Source organism: Rissa tridactyla, chromosome 2 (genome assembly GCF_028500815.1).
Source record: "Rissa tridactyla isolate bRisTri1 chromosome 2, bRisTri1.patW.cur.20221130, whole genome shotgun sequence".
Taxonomy (NCBI): domain Eukaryota; kingdom Metazoa; phylum Chordata; class Aves; order Charadriiformes; family Laridae; genus Rissa; species Rissa tridactyla.
This window is the reverse complement of record NC_071467.1, coordinates 15551616-15566561: the sequence shown is the minus strand read 5'-3', so window position 1 is coordinate 15566561 and position 14946 is coordinate 15551616. Positions and strand designations below refer to the sequence as shown.

General features: G+C 41.6%; 1 protein-coding gene across 8 annotated transcripts in view; it reads right to left on the bottom strand.

The window, feature by feature from the left end:
- SAMD12 (sterile alpha motif domain containing 12) overlaps positions 1 to 14946 on the bottom strand; it is a 190444-nt gene that overhangs the window by 123610 nt on the left and 51888 nt on the right. For 7 of the 8 annotated variants that reach the window (XR_008464747.1, XR_008464748.1, XM_054190516.1 and 4 more), the window contains one exon: positions 11659 to 11788. Coding sequence is in view for 6 of the 8 variants with exons in the window: in XM_054190516.1 (XP_054046491.1) it covers positions 11659 to 11788 (130 nt within the window). In the remaining 2 variants the exon portion in view is untranslated. The remainder of the gene's footprint in view (positions 1 to 11658; positions 11789 to 14946) is intronic. The other variant, XM_054190517.1, reaches the window with a different exon arrangement.

Here is a 14946-nt window from a genome sequence, read left to right as displayed (position 1 = left end):
TATCATGAATAGCACACGCTGGCAAGCAACAAGCTGAAATAAAAAGAATCAGCTCTAGCTCCTCACTGATATCACAAACACACACCCACTAAGCAGCAAATTAATTCACTTCTTCAAAGTGAAGAACTGTAAGGTCCTCTAACAACTCCTCCGCTTAATCACTGAAGTTTTCCCCTTCTCAGTTTTCCTTACCTACAACTAAGCCATAAAATTGACTTCGTGTCCGCACAGCAAAGACGACAAGTACTCCTTCCCAGACAGACAGTAATCTGCACGAGTAATCTGAAAGGAGACCCTCCAATACCTCCCATTTTTGTCCCGGTTCCCACCAGAATGGGAACCAGAACTTCTGAAGCGCTGCAGTGAAGCCTGACTTGGTGGGAAATGAGAAGCCAGCAGTTTAACCTGCTTTAAACTGCTAACCAGCAGTTTAACCGAGCTGAAAAAATAAGTTCCAGACTCAATAGACACAGCAGAAGTTTTAAAAAAGCAACATAGAATTACAGCTTAATGAGACTTTGGTCAGGGCATACTACTTGGAATCAGCACAATTCATAGAAGGCCTAAATATTCAATGGCCAGTTCTAAACTAAGGACCTCGTCCTTTGAACAGGAAGACTCCAGACTCTTATGCACCATACTGAAGTAGTTTATCAGTATTAATCAAGTGGGGGGGGAAAAAAGGAAACAAAGAAGTGCCATCAGGGTTAACAATGCAACATCCTATGGCTTCAAGCTATTCCTTGGAGGTCTCCAAGTAAAAGCAGTGCTTCACCCTGCCTCGCTTTTATAAATACATCAACAAAAAGAAAGCCAGGGAGAATCTCCATCCCTTACTGGATGTGGGGGGGAAAGTTGCAACCAAGGACGAGGAGAAGGCTGAGATACCGAATGCCTTCTTTGCCTCCGTCTTCAATAGTCAGACCAGCTATCCCCAGGGTGCTCAGCCTCCTGAGCTGGAAGATAAGGATGGAGAGCAGAACAACCCACCCATAATCCAGGAGGAAGTAGTCAGTGATCTGCTTCTGCACCTGGACGCACATAAGTCTATGGGGCCGGATGGGATTCACCCAAGAGTACTCAGGGAGCTGGCGGGAGAGCTCACCAAGACTCTCTCCATCATTTATCAGCAATCCTGGTCAACAGGGCAGGTGCCAGATGACTGGAGGGTGGCTAATGTGACGCCCATCTACAAGAAGGGTCAGAAGGAGGATCCGGGGAACTACAGGCCTGTCAGCCTGACCTCGGTACCAGGAAAGATCATGGAGAGGATCATCTTGAGTGAGCTCTCACGGCAAGTGCAGGGCAGCCAAGGGATCAGGGCCAGCCAGCATGGGTTTAGGCAAGGGAGGTCCTGCTTAACCAACCTGATCTCCTTCTATGACCATGTGACCCACCTTCTGGATGCGGGGAAGGCTGTGGACGTTGTCTGTCTGGACTTTGGTAAGGCCTTTGACACCGTCCCCCACAGCATTCTCCTGGAGAAGCTGGCGAATCATGGCCTAGACAAGTGTACTCTTCGCTGGGTTAAAAACTGGCTGGATGGCCGTGCCCAGAGAGTTGTGATTAATGGGCTGAAATCCTCTTGGCGGCCGGTCACCAGTGGTGTCCCTCAGGGCTCAGTTTTGGGGCCAGTTTTGTTTAATATCTTTATCGATGATCTGGATGAGGGGATTGAGTGCACCCTCAGTGAGTTTGCAGATGACACCAAACTAGGTGGGAGTGTTGATCTGCTTGAGGGTAGGAAGGCTCTACAGAGGGACCTGGACAGGCTGGATCGCTGGGCCAAGGCCAACTGTATGAGGTTTAATAAGGCCAAGTGCTGGGTCCTGCATTTCAGTCACAACAACCCCAAGCAACGCTACAGGCTTGGGGAAGAGTGGCTGGAAAGCTGCCCAGCAGAAAAGGACCTGGGGGTGCTGGTGGACGGCCAGCTTAACATGAGCCAGCAGTGTGCCCAGGTGGCCAAGAAGGCCAACAGCATCCTGGTTTGTATCAGGAATAGCATGGCCAGCAGGAGCAGGGAGGTGATGGTGCCTCTGTACTCGGCACTGGTGAGGCCTCACCTCGAGTACTGCGTTCAGTTCTGGGCCCCTCTGTACAAGAGGGACATTGAAGTGCTGGAGCGGGTCCAGAGGAGAGCTACCAGGCTGGTGAGGGGTCTGGAGACCAGGTCATATGAGGAGAGGCTGAGGGAGCTGGGCATGGTTAGCTTGGAGAAGAGGAGGCTGAGGGGAGACCTCATTGCCCTCTACAACTCCCTGAAAGGAGGCTGTAGAGAGGTGGGTGTTGGCCTCTTCTCCCAGGTGAATAATGACAGGACCAGAGGAAATGGTCTGAAGCTGCGGCAGGGGAGGTTTAGGTTAGATATTAGGAAGAATGACTTTACTGAAAGAGTGGTCAGGCACTGGAACAGCCTGCCCAGGGAGGTGGTTGAGTCACCATCCCTAGAGGTATTCAAGAAATGTCTAGATGTGGCACTTCAGGGCATGCTCTAGTGGCAGAGATTGTAGGGGTTTGGTTGGACTTGATGATTTCAAAGGTCCTTTCCAACCATGAAGATTCTATGATTCTATAATGGGATCACACGGGCCAGTGATCGATCAAGGAACACGGTAAAGCAATAATGTAATCACTAGCAATAGGTGATGGTTCCAAAAACCTGTAGAAAATTCCTGAGAAGTAAAATGAGAGCACAGAGCTTCAATATTTGGCAAAGTGTTAGAACTGTTAATAAAGTAATCAATACCCTTGTAAAGTGGCTGAAGAAAAAATATTTGATAAAAAGCACGCTTTGTCAAGAACATGTGAAAAGTTGCAAAAGAAAAGAAGGTGGACAAAGGCAACAGGGTAAACATAAAAGCAGTATATTCATAACATCTTTTGTTAGCTATATTAAGTCCACTAAATTAATCTGCTTGGAGGCATCCCTCGCTCCTCCCTTGATTACTTCAGCAATTCACTCTCTTACCCTTGGTCTTACAAATCCCACTTAAGCTGGATGCCTGAGTCACCTAAGATAGATAGGGTAAGCACCCAAAGGCTAAATCAGTAGCTCCTAAGCTTTTTGGCTCTGTCAGTGGATCACAATCACTGTTCAGGAGTTCTTGCAGGCATACTACGCAGCCTTATCAGCAAACTAGGAAATATTACAAAGCTTTACAATATGGCTTGAGAATTCCTGAAACAGGCTTTGCTCAGACATTTGATAGTTTTCCATATCTTACCCTAATTCACATTTTTAGCTCCCCTCTGAGTAGAAAACAGAAATTGACTTTGAAACTGGCTGCCAGGGTGAGAGGTTCTGGGGGTGAGTTTTACATGATACTGATGCGAATCAGTGTTTTGTAGAGAATACCGCGGATCAGGTTTACAAAGACTGTACAACAAGGATCTTTTCAAGGAGAAAGGTAAAAGATGAGATGATCTCTAGTTAGTAAAAGTTGACTAAAATAAATAGAACAAGATTAAATTAAAAATGCAAAACCCCCTTGTGTTAGAGGGAAGGAATAATCCAATTATCATTGCATGTAATTATGAAACATTAATTCCCCAACATCTGACAGCACTTGAGGGGTAAGTACTGAGAGCAAGTAAACACTGCTTCAAACGAAGAGCAATATACCTTTTTCTCCTGTCACCGAAATACTCACACAGGACAGAAGAACTTATCTAAGCTGAGCTGACAGGGAATTTCAAATCTGAAGCTGAAGGACAGGAATTACACTTTTCAGTTCAAAGATGATTTGGATTCTGTGTTATACATCAGGTAGGAGTAAAAGCTACAGCAAATCTGGCTACCATGGCTTTTACTGAATTCTTATACAGTAACAGAGTAAAGAAAAAGGCAGCTGGAGTGCAATTCACTTCCGAGTATGCTGTAGAGCAATCGTTTATTGAAACCACGAGAGATCTTCCAGGTAGTTACAAGTGGAGAGAGCACACCAAGGAAAAGCAACAAGACCCACGAAATATCCAATAAGACAGGAAACAGTGTAAAACATTCATCAGCTACTTGCGCAGCAGATCTCACAGCTGATAATGGCGCAGGCACGTGGAAACTGTTCATTCTGAATTTAGTAGATATAGAAGCAATAACATTAATATGTCATTGGCAAGCAAGGCCAAAAATGCCTCAATCGCCCTTCAGCAAGTTCCCTTTCCTAGTAAACAGAACAGATGATAATATCACTTCCTCCACGCTGGATTTTATGTAACAAATAATGGCATTAGACACTCCTCACAGGTTTGCACACAGAAGAGAAGATAGCACCACTTTAGGACTAATCAACTCGATTTCTTCTTACTCATATAGGGCCCAGTTCTCCTACGGACAAGCAGCAAGTTGGTTTAGCAAGACTTGGTCACGGCAGCTGGTTAGAAAACGTTCTGCTGTTCCAGATTAAAAAAAAACTCTCATAAAAAAAGATGTCTTTCTGCCATAATGCTCCACAGATTCTTTTTCACAGAAAAGCCAATTTATCAGAAAATAATCAACTTGTTAATACTTAAGTTACAACTTCCTTGAATTGTTCAAGTGCCTCATTGTCCCCTTTTCAACTGCAGGTGAGCCTTCCTGGTCACACCAGATTCTTTCCTGAGCTATTACGGTTTGGCCTCCTGTTGTGTGAGTTCGCTATATATCGCATGAGCTATAACCTGACTGAAAAGGAAAAAACCCAGGAACCATTGCTGAGATATGAGAGAAGATTACTTTCATGTAAAATTTTCTTTATCGGTAAGAGGTTGAATAATGAAAAAAAGATTTCCATTTTCTAACTCTTTGGCTCATCCAACTTTCAATTCTATGCTATATAAACACAGGGTTACATTAATATATTCCTGATATTATTTTCCATGCAAAAAGAACAGTTGCCACATATTATGCAAACAGGAGCCTTATCCCAACGCCCATCACTCTTTGATGTGTTCCACATGTTAAAAATTTGAGAGCAGGCAAGTATGAAACAGGGAAAACTCTTTAGTCCCTCACATTTTCCAACACGAGCATCACAGCTCAACAAAGAATGCTGCAAATAAGTCTGACCTTATCCAGGCAGAAGACTAAAGGCTCTCTCCAAGGCAAAGCAGTGATTTTATTTTTTTAAACCGCAGACAGATGTAGTCAGGATTGATCTGACAGCCCATGAACCAATATTGCTGTTAAGACCTCAAAGAAAGAGCAGGGAAAAGTGGCGCAAATAAGGACCGTGGGCATGGCTGGCTTAAGCTTTGCAGCACGGAGAAGGGAAGGGCTCCACAGAGATGGCTGGAGATGGAAATTGCTTTTACAACACCACTACCAGATGAACACTGCTTGGGAGGAGAGATCTATTGTGCTCAAGAGCACTGTCACATGCAAAACAAGGAAGATAACTAACGTTTTATCAGAAATACCCTCCATTTGGACACAATGAAGGTTCTTTTTGCCTCTACAAAAAAACTCTTCTGTGAATAAACTAGATGCTTTCTGAGATATACGACAGTGCTGTGGAACGCTAAAAACTTGCTACTGGTTTGGGACCAAAGAGAGAAAAAAGTGGCAAGCAAAACTTTAATAATGCTTTCAAGGAGGCTAAAGTACTTCCTACAACACCTTGCCCTTACCCAGGACCTTCTTCACTTGGTACCAGTCCTACACCTGATCATGAAAATAGTCCTCTACCAATAACAACCTAGAGGGTAGGCTGTGACCAGTTTATAAGGGACAATAAAACAATGGCCAATAAAATAAGCTAAGAAAAGGTGCTGGTTTGTGTAGTCTTCTGCACTGTAACGACAGTAGGATTTGTGAGAAGACTCTGGAGGGCCAGGAGTCAGGCAATAGAGCCAGGGAAGCACCGGGGAGAACACCTACTGAGGTCACCTTACAGAACACCTCATTTTGCTTCTTGCATCAGGCCTCACATCAGGTGTGCTGTGTCACTGTCATGAGAGATATTTTGGGTCAATGTGATACTCATCCATAATGGAAGGATGAAGGGTAACAAAGTTGGAGGGATCAGGAAGTGAGCAGAAGTTGTTCCAAATGAAACGGACCTGTTAACAGGAAGATTCATCTGGCTCAAACAACGTCTTTTATACACAAAGCACAACACATTTAACAACACTGGTATCTTTGTCTCTGTTGTACAAACACCAAAACATATACAGGGAGGATGAACACAATCAGGACGTCGCAACATGGTGAATAAAGCCACCTGGTTTTGGTCACCCTTCCTGCCCCAGAGGTAGGAATGAAACCCAGGCCTCCTGCACTCCACTGCACAACTTTCATCCCCCTCGTGCTGCTGTGGTTGCAGCACAAAACTCAGCTGAGTTCCGTGAAACAAAGAGCATAATTAAACTATATATGTTCCGGAAATTGGAAAGCTATCTGGAAATGCTTTGGTAAGAAAAAAGAAGCCCAAGCCCTTTCTCCATATGGAGAGAGTAACTTAGACCCTGAGAATTCAGTGTGCTTCCTACAAATATCAGAATAACCTGAAACAGAGCCAAGATTTCTCCAAATTCCAGGGTAGTATCCCAGACCACGAGACCATCCCTTCACCAACATGCTAAATAACTTGAGCATTTCATCTGATATGACAAACCCCTAACATTTGCAAATATATTACTGAAGTGAAAAAAAAATCAATTCAGATTTTAGAAGCAAGATTTTATATGAATTTCATACAAATATGTGACAATTTAGCTGATTTAATGCAAGCATCTTTAGAGGTTATAGAATTAGCCAGATTTTAAGGCTATTTGCAGCAGGTTTTCAGTAGCAGTTCATATTTCATTTTCCGAGATCCCATTTGGTATTTAATGAATATTCATAAGTTCTGGGCCCTTCTAAAACTAAAAAGAGGTTTTCTTGAGTCCTGTTCCTTTCCTCCTTAAAAGTTTAATTTAAAAAGGCTTGAGTCCTTTCAAGTACCTCCTATCAGATTCCTTCACTTGGACCAAGGTACCTCTTGGGTATTACTTTGACAGAATGAGGTTTGTTTAATGATCACAGCATTAAAACCTCATGCTCTGAAGACGTGCATTAGCACACTGGGGAACACGGCGTAAAAACAAGAGGTGAAGCAGAGTTTCTTTCCTTCCTTCCTTCCTTTCTTTCAACAAATCACACATCAATAAGCAGTTACTTAGACATGTTCTTTATTAGTTTGTCAATGGACCATTTTCCCCCAAATGGTTAATCCTTAGTCATTCTACACGCGGTCTTGCTCCTGTTAACACTGAGACATTGCAAGAATCTTCATTTGTTTAAATGAATGTTTAAATGGTAGAGGATAAGACTGTCAAAGAACAGCTCATCTCTCAAGAACTCCCTAGTCTTTTAGAAGTATTGCTGCCTGGCAAATTCAGAGCTACAAATGCACACTGAAAGCAAGGTCCATTTCTCAGGTTTGCCCACTAGATTATACTGGTAAAAAAGGAGTATAAAAAAAATGGCCAGTCAGAGCAACTTTCTATGTCCCCTCACAATGGTGTAAAAGCCAACACCAGTTGTGGAGCCTCCAGTGACAAGGCTCTACCATTACATTGCTTTCTTGGTTGTTCAGGCCACTGTCATCTTTGTTCCCCCTTTTTATGGTCTTATTTTTCCTACCACTGCTAAATCCTATCAGTTGCCTTTAGATCTCGCTCAGTATTAGTCCTTCAATTTCTTTTGGTTCTGGCTCTGGGTCCAACACCGTGAAAATGACCTTTGAGCTGTTGCTGAATAACTCAACTTAACCAAATATTCCACTCCCTGAAGTTAAGGATTTTGTGTATAAGAAAAGTCTCCCAGTTTCTTACTAGATCTTTCCATATTTAATTCTCGCTAACTGGCTGCAAAATGCATTTCACTGGTTCTGAGGTATTCAGTAAGTACTCAGCAAATCATAGGACCACAGAAGCATTCAGGTTGGAAGGGACCTCAGCAGATTTCTAGCGCAACCACCTGCTCAAAGCAGGGTCAGCTATGAGATCGGATCAGGTTTCTCAAGGTTTTATCTAGCTGGGGCTTGAAACCTTCCCAAGACAGAGGCTGCGCAACCTCTCTAAGCAACCTGTTCCAATGCCCAACTGTCCTCATGGGAAAAAAGTTTCTCCTTATGTTCAGCCTCAGCCTCTTGTTTCAAGTCTGATGCCTCTCATACATGAAGGATCTTGGCTCCATCTTTTTGATGCCTTCCTTCTGCACACTGGGGGCTGCTGCTAGTTCCCCCCATCCCACCCCAGCAAGCTGCCTCTTCCCCAGGCTGAACAACCCCAGCTCCCTCCATCCCCTGCTCACAGGGCAAGTGCTCCAGCCCTGGGAATCTTGGTGGCCCTCACCTGAACTTGCACTGGAGTGCAGGTTCCAGCACTGGATAGCCAAGAACTGGAGTCTAAAAAGTGCAGAGTAAAGGGGAATAATGACCATCCTTGATCAGCTCACTAAGCTTCTGTTAATACTGCCCATGATTCTGTTAGCATTCTTTCCTGCTAAGGCACAATACTGGTTCATTTAATCTTCCTGACTATCAAGACCACAGGTCCTCTTCACCAAAGGCGCTCCCCAGCCAGCCAGCCCCAGGCTGAATAGGGTACAAGGTGCTCGGCCTCCCCAGCTGCAGAACTGCTCATTTGTCCTTGCTGAATTTCATAAGGTTCCTGTTAACGTATTCCTCCAGCCTATGTCTGGTCCCAATGCCCAGGTCCCTACGAATGGCAGCCTTAAGTCTATTGACTGTTACCCCTAAGTTGGTGTCATCTGCAAATGTGCTGAGAGTACACTCTGTCCCATGGCATCCTCAAGATCACTGTTAATATGAAGATCTTTTTTCTTACTAGGCAAATCACCAGATTAAGCATTTTTTTCTTATGTATCTGCAGCTGCTCTTTGTCAGGAGTAGTAAAAAGGTATAAAATCTCCACAAAGGAATGGACATTTTGGGTTGCCGTTTTCTCCCCAACTCAATAAACTGTAATCAGCAACTAATAGCCCAAAGTAAAATGCCACACTCTTCAACACCTATGGTTAACAACTGCTAGATATGTTTGCCCAAGACTATTTTCCTGGCTTATGACCATGCCTTAGATTTTATCTTCAAATAAAGTTTAAATATCCTTTTCATGTCAGTTTCTTCTTTTCCATCGTATTTTTCCATATCAAAGCAGCCTGTAAAGTCACTTTAATTCCTGAAAAATTTTCAACAATCACATCACTTTTCCATAGCCATATCTGGCTTACACCACCTTGGCTTAATCGTCACATTAGTTTCCATGCCTCTTTCATGCTCTACTTTTCTCTGAGCCACAAATCCACTGTTCTATCCCCTTATTAGATTTCAAATAATCGGAGTCACAGGGACCAACAGCACTGGAAATATCCTCCTGAGTTATTGATTTCACTCATAATATTATCACAATATACTTTCATAAAATCTGTACAAATATTGATTGTGTTTCTTCTTTTCTTTGGTAGTTACTGAATTGAAGTTATTTTCTTTCCTGCAGACTTACTTTCTAACACTTGCACTAATATTTTCCTTATACCTCTTTTGTGTAAAGTAAGAAAGATTGATCCAGATTCTTCTTTTTCACAGAGGTCTATAAAGTTTGAAGTTTTGCACATCTGCAATGAAACTACAAGGTTTCCATCTATGTTTATGTTGAAATGAAAATAACTTTTTCTTCCTTTCATCTTCATCTCACAGTGCCTTAATTCTAAAAAGAGACAATTTGATAGTAAAATGGTACTAGAAAAAATTAAAAAATAGCTTCATTTTTTTCCGGTAGCGCTCTGGATACAGTCAGCTGTGTACACATGGGTGGAGACACAGACTGCATTCCTACGGACTGCATTCAACACATGATGACTTAGAGGAAATGGGCACAATGGTCATGTACTAACACTCAACGCTTACCAAACCCATACAAACCACCTCTCACATGTAAGTGTGTATGCGTATTCATGGCTACACAGTAAACAAATATCTGTATTTTAGCTTGCCGTGTTTGCAATCATTTGTACATTATCAGAAAGGAAAGAACGGCAACAGGAATCAATGGAAAATCTGAAACACCACAAGTACCCATATACAAACAGATACTGATTGAAACATGCATTAGTTATTGTTAAGACTGAGATTTGTATGTGAAACTCAAATCTTTGCTTGATACTGAATGGCTGAATGCCAATTCCTAGTTTTGTATACCACCACTTCAGAGAACAAATTAGTGTTCCACATTAAACTTTTTACAGATTAATTACTGTCTGGCATATGAGTAAAAATGCTATTTAACTCCAAAGTCACATCTGTCTTTATATTGATCCAGTTACTCTACCAAACTGATGTCCCTTCAAAGTGTCCAGCTAAAATAGAATGAATCATAGAATCATTGGGAGTCGGAAGGGACCTTAAAGATCATCTAGTTCCAACCCCCCTGCCATGGGCAGGGACACCTCCCTCCAGACCAGGCTGCTCAAAGCCCCATCCAGCCTGGCCTTGAACACTTCCACAGATGGGGCATCCACAGCTTCTCTGGGCAACCTGTTCCAGTGCCTCACCACCCTCACAGGAAAGAATTTCTTCCTAATATCTAATCTAAATCTCCCTTCTTTCAGTTTAAAACCGTTACCCCTCGTCCCATCGCTACACTCCCTGATAAAGAGTCCCTCCCCAGCTTTCCTGTAGGCCCCCTTTAGGTACTGGAAGGCCTCCCCAGACCCTTCACTTCTCCAGGCTGAACCGCCCCAGCTCTCTCAGCCTGTCTTACCACTACAGCAAACTGAATAGGAGTTAACAAGTCAAGCAGATCAACAAAACAACTTCTAAAATAAAATACTTCTACAATGATGTGTTTTAATATATTCTTCTTCTAAGACAAGACAGCGCGTGTTGAAGGTCTGGAGGTTCTGCGGCTATTTTGGGGGACAAACCATGATAGAACAAATAAATATTTTTCAGACTAGACAAGGAAAGTATGTGCAAGTGGGAAGCCCCCTATCCAACAGAGAAAAGACTGCAAGAAAGAACGACTGTACTTGAGCTACACTTGGGGCAGAAGTCAGTTTCATTGGCTGAAATAATAGTTTAGATTGATACTAGGAAATTACCAACTTTAAGGATCATAAAATACTGGAATGGAGAGATGTAAAAATCTCCTCCATTGCAAGTTTTCCAGAACAAAGTTAGACAAACATCTGTCAGAAATGAACTTGCTGTATTGATGCTGCTTCAGCCCTAGGGAAGAGCTCAATTGGGTTTGCTTCCCATCCTACATGTTAAGGACTCTAAGTTCAATTAAAAAAAAAAGGCAAAAAAGAATATGAACACAAGGTGAAACATCTCAATGAAACAAACTCATTTACACTTTTCCTCACAGGACATTTCTTTAAGTTTGGGGTATTTTTTTTATTTATTTGGAACGAACAAGATGTGGCCCTTACCCACATGCAGACTGGCTTCTTTCCTCATTGTATTAACGATGAATAATCTGAAATTTAGCTTTTAGACAGATGGGGAAATCACTTACCACATCCTATGAAAGCTGGTGTATTTCCCCGGCTGTAAACCTTGCAACTCTCTAGTCATACAATCAACAAAAAGCCCTCAGTGCACAGACACAACAAAGTAAAACCATTTGCCACATTTTAAGTAAGTAAAATATTTCTGATAGTGCATACTTTACCAGTTATGTCATGCTGTTTGAATGACTCACTGTAGATTTGATACTGATTAGGGCAATGTTTCTTCAGCCATTTGCAGACATCCTGCTGGGTCCATAACGCCACAGGCTTGGTCAGCTTCACAGTCCCGGACTAGAAATACAGAATGAAGAACAGAAATGATGTTAAGTCAGCACACAAGTTTCAGAAATATTAATCTCTGATATCCATATAGGATATTAAAATAATAGATGCAAGATAAGAGCTGCTCTGACTGGCAGATATCAAATAATCACCAGCAGATTACACAAGACGCAGCTCTTCAAATATATCATGGAGGAATCCCACACAGTGAGAGGTTCTTTAACATTATTTTGCATTACATACATGTTCCTTGCATCACAGAAATATATTGCACCATGGCTTACTTGAATAACAGTTTAAAGAGTGACCAGCTCTGACTGCCCCCCAAGGGCAATAGTTGCAGCCTTTGAAGCCAAATTCACAAGAGGGATGTACGTTTGTGTCCCAGTTTGGATATGACCATGGAAGACCAGGAGTATCCTCAGGACAGGCACGTTCCTCAACTACAATTAGAAAAGATCTTGCAGTAAAGCCCTTTAGTGCAAACAAGCTTAAAGACTGGTTCTGCCTGGGAAAAGGAGACTACACACCAATAGACGTGGAGCTGGTGGTATCAGTTCACAGAGAGCATTTCAGCTGACATCATTCCTAGTTTGAGTGATGTTTTTAGTTTTTCTGCTTCCTTTTTACCTTTAACCCTCCTACAATCACCATTATGTGAAATAATTACGACTCCTGCTTACAACAGTCGCTTCTTTATAAATAAATAAAAAATACTTCAATACTGTTCAATGCTTTCCTGAAAAATCAGTTTTGTAATAGATTATCTGAACAGATTATCGGTTTATACATAAAACATTCATAAATTAAGTCAACTGCATTATCATATGTATAAAGTCACATTTCATTTCATCAAAAAGTTCACCTTTGCATATACACTTTTTTTAACCATATAAAAATGCTGAGTTCTAGACGACCTGAACTGCAGGGATTTAAAGCATCTTGTCAAAGTACACAAAACAACAACAACAAAAAATATATTCAAAGCGATTTTATCTTTATTTTGCAACACAGTCTGCCCAGGAGACTAAGAAAATCTTAAATAGATGGGCAGTTATTACCAACAATAAATGTTAAACATTGGACGTTGCTGATATAAGTGGGTGTGAACACAAAGGCATTGATTTACTTCATGATTTTGTCAAAAAACTGAGTCCATGAAATAAAATCATAGTATCTTTGTTCCCACGCTGTGGATCCAGAATACCTGTCCCCCAGCTCTTTGCCAGTGTAGAAGGTTCAAGAGAAGTTTTTCTGCACAAATTTGAGGTGAAGGAGAATGTCATCTCAACCATTCTTCCCCATTAGACCTCATGGTGGATTCCCTCGACATTGCCAGCCAGGGTTTATCCCAGCATTTGTGCAGTTGCGCATTGTCAGACAGACCTTTTCAAAGTTGCTTTGAAATTTTTCAATACTGGAAGCCCAAAAGACCAAAGCAGTTTTACACTAGGGCTTTGCACGTCCTATTAAGTTCATAAACTACATCATGCAAAGGTATTAAGTTAGGGATAGGGAATACGGCAGAGCTAAAATTCTAACAGGCAAACATGTTTTGAATTTCTCATGTCCGATTTCCCCATCTCTTTTTCATTGCATGGGTAGAAGTTAAAGAAACAGCAGGACAGTTATAGTTGAATATATAATACAGTGCGCATCCCTTAGCTCAGCCTTTTTTTTTTTGAACAAAAATACACTCAGGAGACACATGAATCCTATTTCAAACACACGAATAAGCACCATCCACATTTAGAGGTATCACAATAATGCACAAAACTCCCAAAGAATTGATTCACATCTTTTGCTGCCACCCACCAACCTGCAGCAGGCAGAAGCCTCACAGACCGACCTGACATCCACAAAAAAAGGTGGCGATGGTTCCCTATAACCAGGACAGCGCTTGCTCTACCACTGTCCTTTCCGAGCAGCTGGTCAGTCTTCTGCAGATACAGAGACCTGCTCTGGACAGTGCATAGGTCTGGAGAAAGGACAACCTCTTCAGGGACAGCAAGAGCCCTGTAACTGTTCCTCATGCAACCAGGAAGATCAAAGGCCCCTCTTTGAACTTCTCTAGCCTACTTGTTACTGCAATTTGAGTCAAAGAAGAAACTGAATTTCAGTGAAGAGCCCAATACCATGGTATCAGTTAGCTGATTTTTATTACACGCCTATATAAATGCGTGTCCTTCACAAACACATCAAAGAAAAAAAAAAACAAGTAAAAATAGCCATATAACACAAGCAGTCTCTCTGATTCCACAGAAATCCCTGAACAACAGGGTCAAGACTTCAATGCGTATCTTTAAATTTAAGCAGTAACTCATATAAAGATATTTCTTAGGCAATGTAATTTTTGAAGAATAGAAGAAAGTCTGTCAGCCCTTGAAACATAAATTGTTAATGGTTTTTCATGTACATCATAAAAATACTTAAAAATATTTGTATACAGATATATAGAGAGATAGCTATAGATTTACAAACTATTTATTCCTAGCTGAAAGCACACATGTAGTGCCAATGTTTGTTATAACTAAACGGTTGCTCTTTTCAGTTCAGCAACTATTCTCCTTATAAAAGCTTTAAGCACCATCATGCTAAATATCTGAAGAACAAGTTTATCAGCACATACAGTACAAATTTAACATTTCCCTCTGTGCCTGTCCAACGGAAAGACAGTTTCAAATGTAGCTATTATGCTGGGCAACATACAGATCGCTACGCACCAAACATATGAGCTGATTTTTTACTGTCCAATGTTCAGAATTATGATTGAAACATGTTTGACTTAAACTTACAACTGCAGTCCAAAGGGGACATTTTTATATTGACACCATCAAGCATTGTGTTTAATTTTCCAATTCATAAGGACTCGATGAGTTACAGGAATACAGGGTTTTTAAAGCAATGGCTATAAAAAGTATAATGTTGTCACTCTCACTTTTGGAACATCATACCCAAAATATTTTCCAACCAGATGCTCTAAACGAAAGGCTATTAGAAAAATATGCTTCCCTCCCACAAAATTCATTTGTTAGTTTCTTCCCTGCTCAAAAGCTAGATCTTAGACTAAAAAAATTCCCAGTAAACCAAGGAAAATTACCCTTACCATAAACAAACCTACCAAATGAGTCCCCTGCCACTAACTATATATAAACTACCTAGACAAG